The 18,504-nt window shown below is 41.2% G+C and overlaps 2 protein-coding genes across 2 annotated transcripts; both read right to left on the bottom strand.

Moving 5' to 3' along the window:
* Positions 1–501: 501 nt before the first annotated feature.
* Positions 502–3,183, bottom strand: arl4d (ADP-ribosylation factor-like 4D). Its single transcript, XM_023814326.2, has 2 exons — positions 2,953–3,183; positions 502–1,845 (listed from the first exon to the last, which is right to left on the bottom strand). Exon 2 carries the CDS (start codon positions 1,710–1,712, stop codon positions 1,110–1,112), a length of 603 nt encoding a protein of 200 aa, XP_023670094.1. The 5' UTR covers positions 1,713–1,845; positions 2,953–3,183; the 3' UTR covers positions 502–1,109.
* Positions 3,184–11,506: 8,323 nt separating this feature from the next.
* tmem106a (transmembrane protein 106A) lies at positions 11,507–17,188 on the bottom strand. Its single transcript, XM_023814324.2, has 8 exons — positions 17,030–17,188; positions 15,998–16,209; positions 15,772–15,835; positions 14,918–15,071; positions 14,642–14,782; positions 13,950–13,993; positions 13,744–13,797; positions 11,507–12,667 (listed from the first exon to the last, which is right to left on the bottom strand). Exons 2-8 carry the CDS (start codon positions 16,158–16,160, stop codon positions 12,553–12,555), a joined length of 735 nt encoding a protein of 244 aa, XP_023670092.2. The 5' UTR covers positions 16,161–16,209; positions 17,030–17,188; the 3' UTR covers positions 11,507–12,552.
* Positions 17,189–18,504: the final 1,316 nt, after the last annotated feature.

Raw genomic sequence — 18,504 nt, forward strand, 5'->3', positions numbered from 1 at the left:
TTAGTCTAATTAACTTACATAGCACATTAGCTTTTCCTAGCCACTAGATATTTCGCGTTTGATGTTTTTACTTAGGGATTTCAGCAGTAAAAGCAGAGACCTGGATTTTTGTGTTGCATAAATTCAGTTCTCATACCTTTCCCAATACCAGATGTTCAGTAGGAAGAGGACATACAAATGTATGTAGGAATTATTTTCAATATAGCTGGAGTATGGGATTTCAATCATGACAACATGTTTATTATGCAGAATCAATTTTGTGACTGGGAAGGTCTTGATTTTGTGTGCGATTCATTTAAGGGGTGAAATATTCTCAGGGGGGAAACCCAGGGAGCCCCAGTCTCCCGTTTTTCCACTTCTGTTCAACCCCTTACCAATTTTGACCTCGTGTTATGCTGTAGAATACCTCCAAAGGAGATGTCAGCTGCAACAGTAATCATGTTGTTGCAAGCACTCTTGTATCACTGCAAATAAGATTTAAAAGTGATTCTACAACAGTGATCATGTCAAAGTCTTCAATAATTTATTAATTCATATGCATTACAAAAAAAATATACAGATTGTAAAAACGGTCTGCTTTCACAACTACAGATATGAGTCCCGCTGGCCACCATCTGCAACCGACACCTCAACGACCAGCAGCATTCGCTATGGTGGCTGACACAACATAAAGAGGGCCCCTTTTACACTGGCAAACATCCCACAGATATTGAGCAGTGTCTTCTTTGCAAAGAGTCTCAGTTTGAGCTTCTGTTAATTGTGATTCTGCAAAATCATCGCCTTGCTAAGCTATGAGCCTCGATGCAGAGGTTTGGTCCTAAGAAAAACGAGAAAAGGTCTACCAGTGTTCACAGAGGCCCAGACTAAAATCTTTTGATGCTACAGCTTGTGACAGAAGTCACATATTCCTTGGATATAGCAGCTGCAGAGCAAACAAGAGTTATGGAAGAAAGCAGTTTAATACTGTATGTCATGTAAATGACAGATCCATCTCTTATGGTCCTCTCTGAAAGTGTTCCTTCATAGAGAGAGCAGTCTCAAATTCACTCCCTGAACCCAGGTGTGGGCCCAAAGCAAAGATGTCCATACACCATTAGGCGGGTAGAGGCTCATCTCTTCTTTCGGCTGTGCCGAACCATCTTCTTTCGCTTCAGGATCATCTCATAGAGTTTCTCCAGACCAGGTTGGAGGCCCTGGCCATCGACGGCACTACAGCCTTGCGCGTGGTGCAAAGTGGAGGCGCTCAGCTCATGGAGAGCCAGCACCTTCTCCACCTCTGTCACGGACATGGCAGAGGACAAGTCCTGTTTGTTGGCCAGTACGAGCACAGGTATGCCCTGGTTCTCTGAAGTGCGGGAGATCTTGTGCAGCTCCACCTTGGCCTCCTCCATGCGCTCCGATTCAGTGGAGTCCACTACGTAGACGATGCCATCGGTGCGCCGGGTGTATGACTTCCACAGGGGTCGGAGCTTCTCCTGGCCACCGACATCCCACACCTGGAACGTGATGGCGCGGGAGCCTCCCACCGCCACTTTGATCTTCTCCGTATTGAAGCCCTTGGTGGGGATGGTTTTGACAAACTCGCGCAGCTTTAGTCGGTACAACAGGGAGGTCTTCCCAGCAGAGTCAAGGCCAATGACCACCACGTGGAGAGACTGGAAGTTTGGCAAAAAAGGTGTATTTGGGGCAATCTCAGTCAACTGGTTCCCCATGGCAACAAGATCTTCTCTCCTTGTTAGTGACAAGGTGGTGAATTCTTCAGATGCTTGTCTTTATAGGTGCATGACGTTCACACCTACTTCAAAGATAACAGCGGCAGACTGGAGGAAGATAGTCGGTGACAACCTATTCAGAAGATAAACAAACTCTGGTTAGAAATCATTGGTGGCAAACTGCTTGAAATAAAAAACATCTTCAAACGGTCTGTCCTAAATCAATCAAACACTCAAATGAGCCAAACAGGGGAAAATACAAATGATAAATAAGTGTCAGGGAGAGATTTTAGGCATAGGCACTTCCCAAATCTCAGTTCTGATGCGACAGCCAGCCTCCAGTACTTCAGCAATAAAATAAGCATAAACTGCCAGAATTGTAAATCACTGCGACAGTGTAACCTCGCCCCCACGCCCAGTATCGGCTGTTCAAAAGTTCATCGCCTGATACACAGCATTGCACCATTAGCAGCACAGTATTCGTTTATTAGAAAATATTTCGCATCACTGCTCGTGTACGGACCTCCATTTCGTATTATCTACACTTAAAATCATCCGATTTTAACAGTAAATGCTATTGGCTGTCGTTGCAGTCTGACCGCAGTGGATAATCCCTTTCTAATCCTAAACAGATACGGATTTTTCCGACTCTTTTCGATATTCAGATAAATATCCAGTATTGTAAAGCGGGATACATACATGTATTAAATTCTTAAACAGCGACTCTGACTGTTAAAAAAATACCGTATACATCGTATTTTATGTATACGTATTTTTCTAAGGGTTGGTTCGTTTTCACGGCTAGACTTCTCACTCCATTAAATGCATTGATTCGGGTAAATCGAAAAAAAACGTCTAATTCCCAGATTTAAATACATCTACACACATATAACGTATCCATTACTAAATAAACTAGGCAACAGCAGTACTTCCATTACTAAGATCGTCTGATGACGACCGGATCAGTTCAACATATATCCATTTAAGTGTCGGAGAAAAGCCTAAAATCAAATGATTTCATCCCAGTCGGGAGCATCATTGCTTAGAGCAACAAGCGTTCGCTTTCCAACGCACAAAAATTACCAGAATCTCATAATTATCAACCCCCGTCCAGAAACCCTCGGAACCCCACACCACAACGTTTTCCGAAAAAAGCATATTTTAAATAAAAAGTAAATAAATACTTTAAAATATATACGTATTATCAGCATTTTCACGAAGCGGTCTGTATGTAACGCACCTGCTCACAGTTTCCTTTATGTTGACTGAAAGCATATAGCAGTTGCAGTGCAGCTTAGTTAACGATCCACACAAATCTACGTGACGCCGGTAATCCCAGGTGCTGTCAGCCGGGTAACTCTGACACTGCGTCCGTCCTGCTCATCGCCAGCTCCGAGTGCTGGGAGGAGCGCGCCGGGCACGGCGTTTAGGGCAGAGCGTGTAGGACACAGCCCTCGAGTGACGCAACCCAAACATAGAAAGGATCCTCGGCCCCGCTGGAGGATCTTAAAGGGGCCGCGCACTGTTTACGCCGGCCGACCGATCTAATCTGAAACAGAGATTTTACACTTTATGCATGACGCAGAAATATAGATCCAGTAAAGAGAATTTACATTAAATGCATGCGTGACAACCGACAGCCTTAACTATTTACTGTTTTGTTAAAGCTATGAACTATAAAATATGAGCTATATATATACTTGCCATTCCAGATTTCCACAGCGCTTTTACGGACGACGGTGATTTAACTGTCCGTTTCACTCAACGACCAAAAGGGACACTGGAATAATAATGTAGTTTGTAGAAGTTATCTGGAAATATTTTTCGTGATTCTGAAATGCAATAAAATATCCGCCAGGAAAAAGTGGAGGGTCATTAATCGGAAACCATCGTCAGTAAAAGGTGGCATGGATCCTGATATAGCTGGCAGGGATAGTTTGAATAGTGTATATACCCAAATATGATAATAAACATATTTAGGAATTCTACATTTTATATATTAATATTACATTTGCACTTAAGTGCAAGTTGGATGAGATGTTGATTTTAATTCAGGCGCATTTCCCGTCCACCATCTCATCTATATATATCTTTCAAGGTCATATTGCGTTTATTACATAAAACACACAATAGATTTTTAAACTTAAAATGATTTGATTACTAATGCGTTTTATTCAACGCCGCAGTTCGGATAATTACTTATCAGACACGGTACATGTTATTACGTGTATGTAGCATTGGCGCGCCATCTTGCGTTTTACGTCAAGAAGACAGGTCTCACGATTAAACAAAATACTGCAAAAATAAAAGCAGTTTTACATTACAAATAATCATGGAGTCATTCTACACACGTTAGAGAGAGAAAAACTCAAAATCGTATTAATATATTGTTATTTCAAGAAGGTACTTTCTTAGATCTGCTACTTGGTAAATCGATTAGTCTTAAATTAAAAGAATATTCTAGATGACAGGTCACGTGGACAATATTCTACTCTGCATGTGTCTTTGTCAATAATGTTTTTTTTCGGTTCATAATAAAAATTATAGTGCATACTTGCAGAAGCAACCAATTCTTGTATTATCGGGACTCTGACATTCTTCAAATTCTCTAGATACCACAACCACCTTGTTGACAATGATGTTGGTGGGGGGTGGGATCCTTAACTTCTGCAGAGAAACGATTTGAATGCTTCATGCATATTCATCGGTTTAAAGACATAACGCCGGCAATATACCTCCGCGCGTAGAAAATCTGACAGTGTTTTAGGACAAAGTGCCACCCCCACCTACCCTTCTTCACACAGTGAGAACCAAATGATAACGCTTATTAGTGGACCCGTGTTAATCGATGTTGCTTAGAAAACCAGCTTAATTTTCACCCAGGGATATATATGTAACTGATGTAAAAGTATCAAATTAGCAGTCAGTTATGTTTGGTATATATAACGAAAAATATTAGCTTAAAATTCATATCTTTTAATTAACTAGGTGGCAGGGCCAGTTCTACCCGACCGGTCAACTGCACGCCTGGTTACCTAGCAACACGCGAAGCTGCAGCCGCGCGAGCCAGCGTGTCGCTCGTGTCGCCTTCGGCAAGGAGAAGATCGCCAGTTACTTTGCTGGCTCTGCAGTGAGTTATTCCTAATACCAGTTATTAGTAATGCGTTGGTATACGGTGTTGTTTGTTCTCTCTAAATTTATCATCATCACAGCTGAATTATCAAAGTGACTCTGCAGATCAGTGCTGAGTTTTTGGCGATTACTTTTGAGCTGATGCACTTATTAAAATGATCTAGCTGGCAGTAAAGGTTAAATGTTCTAAGCTTGCTCATTGTGCTGCGGTGTTGCTTTCAAATAATATATTTAGAGTGTATAAATTATTTTATACAGGTTCTATAACCGATTTTGAGGTACCGCTCCATGTATTGGGATTTGTTTTCTTAAAATATTAAAGTATTAAGCTCTCTCTTAATTAATGAAATATGATTAAGACTGTTAAGAAGTTATAAACTAGATACACGTACATGCAAGTAAGTTGTAAGCTAAATATACTTTAGGTCGTTATATATGCGAACTGTATTTGAATTGTACGTATTACCGTAAACTTGATAGATTTTTTTTTTTACTTTTTACATTATTAAAGTTGTATATTATTTAGGATTAGAATAAATTACTTAGTTACTATATATGCATCATTAAGCAAAGTATTCAATTAAATAAAGTAAAGAATTGTGAGGGGACTTGCATTGTTATGTTGATAACAATATATTATTTTAATATTTTTCTTTTTGCTTTCTTAAGCTGCAAAAACATCGAGAAATTTTTCAAAAAAGTTGGAAATGTTAAGATATGTAAAATGATGCGGCAGACTTGTCCAATGGATTTATATTGCAAACCAGATTTTATTATGATACTTGTCAACTAATATGTCCGTCTACCCATCCATCCATCTTTTTATTCTTAGCAATTTTATTTGCATTGGTCTTTGAGACAACAGTACAACCATAGATCAACTATACTATTTGGGTGTCATATTGGATGTCAGATATTTGCAAAGTGTTTCCTTTACATTTGGAAACAGACAAGAAGAAATTTGATGATATTTTAAAAGAGTCTGATTGCAATACATTTACTTTTTGATATATTGAGATGGACTGTAGACATCTCGAAAACATTCAGAGATATCTATAAACCATTAATTTAATAATTCAGATCTCTATAAATCAGTTACAGTTATCTTGCCTTATGTTTAAATGTGATTTTGAAAGACTTGCATTTTACTTGCCTTAGACAAAATTAGTGCTTTTATGTAGCGTCTCATAGTTAGTTATCAGACAGGTAAAACATTTCATTGGGATCTCTCAGGTTACACGCTTTCCTGAGTGACTCTGGTTTAATGATAAATCCTGCACTGCACAGATGGTGGTTTGAGATGTCAGCAATGCACTGGGAGGCTCGACGGCGGCAGGCTGTGGTGGACCGCCGGCTATCCATAGCTAAGCAGGTAAGGCCTCTTACATTATTCATCTTCCCGGTGAAACACGAGCATGACATGCAACATAAATAAGGAAGGTAACACTGCATCCTGTCCTGCTCCCTTCAGTCCTGTTCAGGCCATATTCCTGATGGGTAAAAGTCTTTTTCTTCCTTTTCTATAGTGAGGTGACAAGAGATGACTGGTGTTGCTAGCTAGATGTGCTGCTTTTTCAGTCGAGTGGATTTAGCATGACCTGTCAAAGATTCTTTCCATTGGGCTCATAGGCAATGATGCACATTGGAGAAAATATGTATTTCAACACATTAGGATAATAGTTCTTAATATGTCATCGCTGTAAATGTCGTAGGCAAACTGGTCTATCAAAACAGGATTGTCACCATTGTGAACCCATTATCTATTGTTATTGGAGGAGGTACTTTTTATATTTGGATTTTTTTTAAGACTGAGTTGTTGAACTTGTTGGCTTAAAGATTTTGATATGTCCATTCTATGTGTCTCCTGTCAACACGCCTGTTGCCTACCGTTTTATGTCACACTCTTTGACACATGACAACCAATAGACGAAAATCCTGGTATAAATCTTTTACTTTGACATAGGACACCCAGTGATCACATATGTACTTTTTAAAGCTGATTATTCATAATTAAGAAGCTAGCCTGTGCATACTGGTGAACTTCAACACACGTGGAATTCCAGCAGAGTCTTTTTCCAGCTGATAAGGTATTGTGATAAGGTATTGAGCATTCAGTCACATCCAGCAATTTCCTACTTGGAACAGAACTGTAGAAAAAAAAATATGAGAAGAGGCCTCTAGCCATGCAAATGTGCAGCATATCAGATGGAGATGACTCATCGTGCAGAGCTGTTGTTTTTGGATATGAAGCAAATCTACAGCAACGGAGCCTCCCAGGCACCCTGAAGCATGTTGATGAACTGGGAGACAAGACCTGATGATCTAGCTGTCCATGATCACTGAGGTATCAATGTATTGCTAAGCAAGTTCACCAGGAGGAATATGACTCAGTCCATTAAAACAATATCACAGCCATAAATGAGATAGAGATAGATAGATGTGTGTGTTTGTATACGTATATGTATATACACAAGCTTATTGTTTCTTGCTCAAGGGTTGTGCAGGTTGTAGTTGCAGAAGAGACTAATTTGATTCATGGTTTAGCCAGCAGGGGGTGCAGTGGTTAGCACTGTCGCCTCACACCTCTGGGACCTGGTTTTGAGTCTCCACCATGGCTCCATGTGTGTGGAGTTTGCATGTCCTCCCCGTGTCATCGTGGGGTTTCCTCTGGGTACTCTGGTGTCGCCCCCACAGTCCAAAAACATGCCGAGGCTGACTGGAAATACCAAATTGCCCATAGGTGTGCGTGTGTGAGTGAGTGGTGTGTGTGCCCTGTGATGGGTTCGCGTCCCTTCCTGGGTTGTTCCCTGCCTTACGCTTGTAGGCTCTGGACCCCCTGCAACCCTGAATAGGACCAGCGCTTACAGAAAATGGATGGATAGATGAATGGACAGTCTTGGTCCACCAAAATTTATGTTGTAACTTTGACCAAGCGTGCACCTTGGACATAGCTGGTTCTCAGAACTGTAAAATAAATATATCACTAATAATCATGTGTTGTGTGATAATGTGTGCCCATCTCCTTAATGTCAAACACAAGCTCAGTGGCATCCAGAATGAACCATTTATCACCTAAGCAATGCTACCATGTGCAGGAAATATATGAGGAAGATGAGATGCAAAATATGCTAGATAAACCATTTTTTCTTCATGAAATATGAATTGGGAACCAGGGTAATGGACTATTAATATTGACTGGATTATTGGAGTATTTTATTCTTTCATGTTTATTGTTCACATTTAATACTTCAGTACAAAATAGATGAAATCTTTTGGTAGTTTTGGAATATAAAATTATTTGTGCCAAGTATAGAATTAGAATTTAGTGGTCATTGTTGACACACCACACAACAACAAAATGCGTCCTCTGCTTTTAACCCACGTGTGACATCGTGACATAGCAGGGGGCAGCTAATTCAGCACCCAGGGAGCAGTACCTTGCTCAGGGTACCTCAGTGGTCAGGATTCAAACCTGCAATCTTTCAATTACAAGCGCACGTCCCTAACCATTAAGCCACCACTGCCCACCTTCTTAGCTGTTTGGTTAAGACCAAGTGTAGTATAATTGTCAGCTCATTCATTTTGCTGTTTTATGTGACTCAAAATAAGTTTATATAGTATTTATTCATACATGGGGTACAATTAAAACTTGTTTAGTGTTTGGTTCTTGAAAGAGTTTTGGCCTGATTCAGTGACTTTTCCTTTAGGATACATATATACTTATTTAAAATGTTATTGTACAAGAGATATTTACATACTGAGCTGTAAATACAGTCTGGTGGCAGGTTCCGCTCTCCGGTGCTGGTGTGTCACGTTTCTCTTATAGCAAAGCCTGTAGCATTATAGCATTATAGTGCACCTACATATTTTCAGTTGGCTACAACCACTGGCTACTGGAGACCGGTGGAGTCTTAAGAATGCTTGATATTTATTGATGTTAATCATGATGACTTTATTTGAAACAAAAAAATAAAGTCTATGGGAACATTGTCTAAACAGGTTTTAGCTGAGTGACTAATGCAATTCTTTTTTTCCCATACAGGCTTTGGGATATTAAACACTGAGCTGCTTGTTAATCCTGAAAACCAGGACTTTCTCTGCATTCAGCACATTATAGGGATTTTATGGGATTTGGCAGGAGGTGATATGTACAAAAATGAGTTGGCTTCTCATAAAGCAGATTCAATGTTGCGCTTCATTGAAGATCCAGCATCATTTGAAATATTTCAGCCTTGGCTTAGGCATGTATGCTGGTGCTCTGAAAGTTTCAAAGCAGATTTTCATCACTGTGTTTTGTGCAGATGCAGAAAGACCCACCAAAACCACATACAGAGGAACAGAGTCAACTCAATATGTCTGAAGCACCTCCAGGTATGTTAAATACCCATTAGGGGACACTGTTGAGCAGCAAGTATCTCAGAGGTATTAGTCCTTCCTCTATGTCCTTATCATGAACAAGGTTGCGGTGGGGCCTGGATCCTATCCCTGGCAGCAATGGGCACAAGGGTGCCATGCACCTCGGAAGGGATGCCAATTCGTTGTAGGGCACACACACACACACACTGCACAAAGACACCAATTTGCCCAACTGAATGTCTTTCAACTGTTGGATTAAACTGGAAGTGAGATGCAAACCCTCTCAACCCTGGTGGCGTGAGGCAGTAGTGCCCATTGAACCATGTTTTGGGTAGTAATGGGAAATAAACAAAAATGCGTGTCTCCTGTGTTAGCAAGTGTCTAAAACCAAGTCATTAATACAATAAAATATTCCAGCACTTAGAGAACAATAGTGTGTGTTTTTAAAATCCTGATATGGTCTGTTTACTAGGACAGCAATCTAGCAAGAGTCAATAGCTACTGGTTTATAATCACTTGAGCGATTTTCCCATTAACAGAAACAACACTGCCTCTCGTCTGAAGGCAGGACCTAAATCTCTTAGTTAAACCTGCCATGCGGCAGTCAGGCAGAGCTTAACTATGTTGTAGATAGAATCCATCACAGTCCATTGGCCACCAGTAGGGGGGAAGTGGATTAAATATTAATGGCTGCAACTCAGCTTTAATTAGCAGTGATTCAGCTTTCATGACAGACGGATACTGGGATCAGAATGTTCAGGATGGAAACACCAGGCACATCATGAATGACATGAAACTATTACTTAGGCTCCTGGATTACTTGCTTTCCTAGAACAGACTGCCACACTTTTTTTTCAGGCCAAACCAGGGTCCCAAGAACTATGTCAACAGCTTATGTGCGCTTCACTGCATGGATTACACGGCTGACATGAGTGTCCACATTTCAGTGAAGGGCTCTCACCCCACATTCTAGCTTCTATCCTGGCTCTGAGCCAAGTCCTGCTCCTTGGGCTTCCTCTGAAACCTTCCCTCATCTCTTTGTGACTGATCGTCTTCCTTTTTGTCCGGCAGTGACCGAGTGCGTTCACTGCAAAAACATCAGAAGCAGCAACGACAGAGGCGCCAAGCTTGGGAGAAGATACACCGTGAGTGTGATGTGTGAAATATTGTGCTTCCAGGCAAAATTCCCCATTTTCCATATTGTGCACCTCAGTATGCTCATTACGTGCTCCCGTAACTGCTCATACTTGTTAAAAATTATCTATGTGAGGGAGCAAAAATGTGGACTGTCTGGGGGCCCCTGAAGGTTGGGAAACACTGCACTATAAACACAGAATCTGCTGCATTAATATATAAACAAAATATATGATTAAGACCCTTAACATAATGCAAAGAGAGTAAATACATTTGGTACGTAACTTCACAGTGCATTTTGGAGACTCCAGAGCGAGATATTATAATAAATATTATAATAAAATATCAGCAATTAAAAAAAAATCTAAGTATTGATGAGAGATATAAAATGCTCTCTCTTCCCGGTTTCAGTCCATAGAATACTCCCAGCAGTGGTGAGAAGCCCGAGCAGAACCTGGAACAGGAGAGCAAGCGCTGTCCCATGAACCACCTCTGCATAGCATCAACAACGCTACTGTAGTGGATGCAAATGTAATAAACGGAAATAGCTGATCCCCCGCGCCTTTTGTTTATAATGGAGCAGAGAAGCCAAGGTGTTTAGGAGACACTTCATATTTTCTGAGAAGTGGAGGTACCGTGACCTTCTGTCTTAAGGTCACCTGAGGGTCATCAAGCAAACCAATAAGTGTGGTGGAGGTGGCAAGGGAACAATTACTGCGCAATTTTGGAAACAGTTTAGCCTTTTGGAGAGGCACCCCTCAGTTTCCATTCAGCTCCTTCAGACCCCGCTCGCAGATTTCCATCAAACCGATAATCCCTTGTTTACCGCATGGAAATCTATTCATTTATCTGAAGCGTTATTCTATCTGAGCAGCATTTCCTCTAAATTAAGAAGCCCCCATCAGGGTTCAAAATGCCCCCCCCCAAACATGACGCAGCCACATTCCAGCTCCATCTGGACTGCCTATACCTCTGCCCCCTGTCTGCCTGTAGCCAAGCTTCAGGGTGCTTCAGTCAAGCCAGAAATAGAAAGCAGCATCGTCTGGTTCCCCTTCCAGCAGAGATCTGTCCAGTGAGGGAGATATTTGTTTGGACTATAAATGGAAGGGGAATCTGTAAGAGCCAAAAACAGGCAAAGGCAGCCTGGGGGCACAAAGCTAGACAGTGTCTTAAAAACCATTCAGTTTATTGACAGGTAACAGAGGAAGTTAATCTTATAGCCAGGAAGTAACAAAATAACATTTCCCTCATATCATCATCTGGATCATTACTGATGTAAAAATGTGTAAAAAAATAACTGACGGAAAAAATAATTTCAGCAACTTCCGCATTTGAAAGATATAAAGGTGGTTGATTATGATAATGTTACATGGAAAATACAGAAAATTTAAACAGACACCACCAGACAACCACAATATATTAAAAATCATTCAAAATGGAAAACAGTGACAGAGGAAAAAAAGATGGCTCCACCTTGTGGCTAGCATGATAAACTGCAAATTTCAGGTTAACTGTCAGTTACACGATAACGACACTGCGCTTGATTCTTTTAGTTCCTCCTAAACACACTTTTACAACACAGTATACTTGGTTCTTTTATTCTCTCCTAAACCCACTCTTAAAACACTATATACTTGGTTCTTTTAGTCTCTTCTAAACACATTTAAGTAGCAGTAATCAGCACCACAGAGTCATCATTTTCACTTCCCTATATGAAAAAAAGGAAATCAAACTTTTCAAACAAAATTTCTCACTTCGAGTTATGCTCCATGAATGAGAATATTAGCAGATATAACAAAGGACAGCAGAAACAGGAAATGGTCTTAAAGCAGAACTTATCGAAGGACGATTAGCCACGCCCAGGTGCTAATATACCAATTCAGGTTTACATTAATGGCTTGGAAAGGCTACCAATACATTATGGATACAACTTGCTGATACATTGGACATGCATATAACTGCTATGGAGGCGGTACCAGGTATATTTCAGTTACTTCAGAGAAATTTCCTCCCTAAGAAAATGCACTATGTCAACAAGCCATCTTGGCATGAAAAGTCAGATGTTTCCTGCCCTGGTTTAAAAACAATCTTTGCTTTTAAAATTCCCTTACAAGGCAAAAATTCTTTTGCACTTTAAGTACAGAGTTCGGTATTACTGCCTGAAACAGGGGGGGTCACTAGCCCCCCCCACACAGCCGCTGTTTTCCCAACCTCAAGGTCACATGGCCTGAATAATGTGGGGGACAGTTGTGTTTGTTCCACAGTCAACATATTCATAGGTGTCCAAGGACAGCTGCTCAGAATGAGCGAGATAGTACACAGTCATTTTGATTCTGTAGGAGACAGACAGAGACAATTAACAATTAGCCAAAAAAGCTGGTTGTTACAGCATTTATACAATACTTTAAAAGTAAAAAATACATTCAGTTATCCTACCATTTATGTTGACATTTTTGTAAAAAGTGATAAGTACTACAGGAACATAGGAACATGACATTACAATAACAGAGAGTGTAAAAATCAACTCATTTGCTCTTTTAGTGTTTGCTTAAGGCCACTGGGTCACACAAGATACCCTGCCCGTTGGCAAAAATTAACATGCAACCATAACTGACTAAACTCCTTTTACACAGATCAGTAATATTTAACCTTAATGGAGCCTGTATCTACGGCGGCACAGTAGGAGGTGATACAGTGCAGTGCTGTCCACTGGGAGGTGATACAGTACAGTGCTGTCCACTGGGAGGTGATACAGTGCAGTGCTGTCCACTGGGCTGTGATACAGTGTAGTGCTGTCCACTGGGCCATCATGCTGCCCTGGATACAGTCTCTATTAAGGGCATGTGTGAGCGAATGGTGTGTGAGTGTGTCTCGCAATCAGTTGGCGCCCCATCCAGGATTGTTCTCTGCCTTATGCCCGTAGCATCCAGGATAGGCTCTGGACCCCCCCTGAATAGGACTAGCGGGTGCAGAACATGGATGGATGGATGGATGGCGACTGTATCCCACAGTAACGACGCTCCTAAAACTCACATTTTTAGGTGGGTTTTCCCCAAGTTTTTCCTTTTCCTCCCACAGTGTGAAAACACACAGTGAAGTGAACTCTCTTTAAAGCATGCTAAGTGCATGAGTGGTCTCCTCTGCGGCAGTAACCCCCCCCCCCCCCCCCCACCTCCAAAGTGGTTTCCAGTTTTGATTTATGAAACTGGCGATGCAGAAACTACATTTATTTTTAATCCTACCACCACAGCACAGAAGCAGAACCTGTCTAAGTGAAACACAGCAGGACAGTGAGTGATGTTCCTCAAGTGAATCGATGACCTACATGAACCACACAAAGGTACAGCAGCAGCTGGGGGTGCAAGAACAGACCAAAAATGGCCTGACAGCTAAGAAGTGCGATACTCACTGCAGATGCAAAAACAAGGTGTGGATTCGGATTGATGTTTTTCTGCAATATTCACTGCATGACATGAAAAAACAGCCCGTGAGTAAAACTGTGACTTTGCTGATTTTTTACTAAGCCATGTTACTGATTTCAGGTTCACACTAATACCTCAGTCATTAAGGTTTTTAGCAGTACTATCAGTAATAACAGACATAATTTTCACTTACTTCAGTCCAGGGTCGTCAATTGAGACAAGGATGTCATACTCATACTGAAAAAGGACATTTATAGAAGATTAGTTAAAGGACCAATAACTTGCAACTGAAATACACCCAGAAATACACACATCATATATCCAGAAAACATATTTAAAAAAAAAATAAAAAATGATATCCGTTTTGGGTGTTTCAGTATCAAAGTGCTCAGTTACTGTTTTCTATTACTTTATATCTCTTGCTCATCTGCAACCTAATAAGATTTAGCCAGATTTACTTCATAAAACGAAGGATTTGTTAGATTCATTTTCATAACAGCTTGTGTCTTGCCAATACTGAATGATACGATAATCCCCCAAGCCTTCAAAACAATCAACCGGTTTTACTAGGAACATTACAATGAAACAGTCAGCATGACTAGATATAGATGTCAACATGGACTACATGTTGTCTTTACAACAAAATTACAGAGCTGATTTTACAGCTTTTCACCACAGTGTCCTGTACTCCTGTGCCATATTCATTCATTATTTCTGTTAAAATACTTCAGGTCTGTTTGGTACACCCCTCTCAGTTGATGGGTTCTGACTGTGGTCCTCACATACTTGATTTAGTTAACCATTTAATCTTCTATTGATGACTTTATGATTGTTAAAAGCAAAATGCTAAAAATTAAATGCCATGTAGACAAGGCTGGGACTCACCGGCTTAACTGAGCGTGGTTTCACTGTAGTAACATTGCTAATCTTGAATTTTCCAACAATGGTGTCGACGATCAAAACCTGCAAGTCCAGATTGTGGGCCTCCACGGTGACAAAGTTCTCATTGCTGATGTTAATAATGTTCTGGAAATAACCAAATGAACAGGTCTAATTGATGCACAACACATCGCAAATGGCAGACTGAGTGACTGTGACTGAATGACTGTGACTGAGTGACTGTGAATGCTTAGTCAGCACAGCGGTGCCAAGTGTACTCACTTTGACAGTCATATTGACCGTGGCTGGAGAGAAGTACACCAGGACAGATTTGATGGCCATAGGGGAAAGTGAAACAGTCCGCGGGAAGAGGAAGAAGAGGACTAACATACAGACTACGAGGCACAGCAGCACGGATATGCAGACATAGCGCTTCCTGGGGAGGAGACAACACATGACACCTTTGAGAAACAACAGCGGCAAAATGTATCACCAAGACCTACTATTTTTAATACATTGACACATTCTAAGAGGTGACTAATTGTATGCCGCCTCTGCCGTCTTAACACTGAAGTATATCAGATATACAAATGTGCTTATACAGTCTCAAGCGAACATGTCAAAGACACTGCAGACAGCCCGTAAAATGAGATCCAGTCAACTCCTCTCTGCGTTGACTTTGCAGAACCACCACAGCTCTAATGTATCTAGCTCATAAAAAGGAATATTATATATTAACTATTGAAAGTTCACCTAGCAAGAACGGAACAATAATTAAAGAGGCATGGATTAAGCGTGGATTATGCCTTTAAAGAAATACTGTCATTAAGAAAAAACAAACATACATTCAACTTCATGTATACACTACAAATACTTAAGTTGGAACATGGTGAATTTTGAATATTAACAGTCACACAAGGTAGAGATTTAAGTAGATGCAATGATTAAAAATAAGGTAATTTAACATTTGAGTGATTTCCACTGACCTGACTGCAAAACACACTCAAGTTCCAAAGACACACTGATTAAGTAACACGATAGCAATGGCCGTCTGCAGGAGCATTGTTGAATGGGCATGTCTCCTGCATGCTACTCTCTGCGCAAATGTGCGGGAGCTGTTATCAAAGGACTCTTACGTCTGTGGCGGCTTCAGCCTCTGGTCACTGCATGGAATGACTGCCACCAGCTTTCTCTCCAGGCCTGTGGAGACCCGAAGGGGAAGTAAAACAATGTGCTTGGGCTGATCCGCCACCACAACACAGACACAACCATGACACATTCACACAAGGCTTGGGGCTTCTTTATGCATACAAATGTATACAGCAGGAGGACCTGGCCGGTCGGACAAGCCAGAAGACCCACCTCGTGGGATGCGTCCTGTACCCTGACAAGTGGGGCAGTCCAAGGAGTCCTCCCCGCCAATACTGCCGTAATCCCTCCGAGATGCTCTCCTCGCCTTGTCGAGCACTGGAACATCCTTCTCCTCCTCTGGGGAACTATGCTTTTGCCCAAAGGACACCCCCATGTTTGTGTCCTTTTTATATAGTGCCTAGCCAGATCAGGATCCGTCCATTCTGCAGTCACAGAATAAACTGGTTGCTTGAGATCATAGGTAAGGTACTTTCTTACCTAGGTACCTTCTTTGCATGAACTTTCAGTTCCAGGGCAGCGGATGGATTTATGACCAAAAGGCTGCGAGTTCAGGATGCTGCTCTAGGTTTTAATTAAGTATTTAACCCGAATTACTTCAGTAAAATTCTCAGATTTATAAAAGTGTTTGAAAACGGTTTTGAATAAATGCACTGAATACGCAACTAATCGTACTGTAATTGAGGTCTCAAATGAGTCATGACTCCAGCTCTGGACATTCAATCCAACACTAAAACAAGTGTCCCTGAACTTCAAAACCGAAAATAGACTCGAAGAAAATTGACGAATCTGTGACGGATTCACTGCAGTATAAAGCAGTAAAGCCTGGCGCCCATATGCGGTAGTAGAAGTTGTAAAGCTTGTTCTGCCTCGGCACGGAAATAGAGATTTTGAATCCCCTCCCGATTTTAAAGTTATTTTACAAATTATTTTCAAACTCACCCGTCTGTTCTGCCAACAAATATTTTTAACACGCGGATGTCCTTCCTTACCTTCAGTCTGTCTAAATATTTGAACTTGTGAGCAATTTTTACAAAAAAAATATCACACAAAATCACAAGCACGCAATCACGCAACACTCCCGTGTTAGGGGAAACACGATTAAACATCTGACTGACTACCAAACAGCAGATTGCAAAATTTGGTATACAGAACAAAAAATAAACAACGCAACATCTGTTTAATCGCTATGATCTCGGTAAAATAGCCCGCTGCAAAAAGTATGCGTGAAATTAAACGTCTTACCCCACGGATAGACTACTGGGGTTATCCGTCATCATGCTGAAAGGATCACATAGATTATGATCATGAGACGACAAGTATGTCGACGGTTACAAAATCGTCCAACGACCCCTTTCCTTTTCCGCAAGAGCACTCGTCGGGTTCCACTCAGTGGCAGCTTGCGGTACTGCATATATATCGGCGCCTGCGGCATTTTTAGCTTACTTCAACAGTAAAAACACCTGAGCCGCACCTAATCTTTTAAAACAGCGGTTATAAAAACAATGGTAAGACTGGCAAAAATATATTTCCTGGCTAAATAAGCAATCGCCCCGCAATACATCAGTCTCATATAAATATGCCAGTCATTCCTACATTGTACATTTTCCTGTGCCCAAATGTGGCTTAATATACCAGTAAAATATCTCCAAGAGTGTTTAGTTTTCTTTTGTCTAAAAATCACAAATAAATGGATTTAAAATATCTGTCCTTTTGATACCTGACTCTCGATTCTTCACTACAATGGCTTAAGTAAACTCTCAGCTTTTGTAATATTATATGCTTAACAACATGGAAACATCCTCCAAACCAAAATGGTGAAATCACTTAAAATTGATCAATAGGTTCATTTATTTGTGATTTCATGATACAATGTAACTAACACCATCTCAATCTTTTATAATTTAGAATTTTGTTGTAGTAAAATATTAAGACATATTTTACTGGGACAGGAAGAGACACTACCTAGCAGGAATGAGTTTGACCCATGTCTGCCGTAATAAATTAAGTGGAAATAAATGCTGGATCATTACAGCAGTGTACAAAGAACTGAGACTTCTCTGAACCATCACACTTCAGCATGAAGAGAACCACTGACTGAAAGGCTATTTAAAGCAGGCCTGGACTATGGTTATTAATGTTATAGACTTTCTTTGTCTGTGAGCCAGGTCTGAAGCCTCTGTGGCCAATCATAATCAGTACTAATTCACCTACTTACCTGGGAGAACTGAAAACAAGGCCTGGATTTGAAATTGAGGGACAGATTTGAAGAGCCCTGCTGTAGCCTCACACCTAAGTGCCAGGGGTCCTATCCTACCCCTGCTTCTGTGTGTTTGGAGTTTACATGTGTTTCGTTCAGGCACTCGTGTTTTCCACTCACAGTCCAGAAGCATGTAGCTAGATGAACTGCTCTAACTGCTCATAGTGAGTGAGCCTTGTGATAGGCCGGCACCCCATCCAGGGCATCCCCAGCCTTGTGATAGGCCGGCACCCCATCCAGGGCATCCCCAGCCTTGTGATATGCCGGCACCCCATCCAGGGCATCCTCAGCCTTGTGATAGGCCGGCACTCCATCCAGGGCATCCCCAGCCTTGCGATAGGCTGGAAACCCATCCAGGGCATCCCGAGCCTTGTGATAGGCTGGAAACCCATCCAGGGCATCCCCAGCCTTGTGATAGGCTGGAAACCCATCCAGAGCATCCTGAGCCTTGTGATAGGCT

This window comes from Paramormyrops kingsleyae, chromosome 5 (assembly GCF_048594095.1).
Source record: "Paramormyrops kingsleyae isolate MSU_618 chromosome 5, PKINGS_0.4, whole genome shotgun sequence".
Classification (NCBI taxonomy): Eukaryota; Metazoa; Chordata; class Actinopteri; order Osteoglossiformes; family Mormyridae; genus Paramormyrops; species Paramormyrops kingsleyae.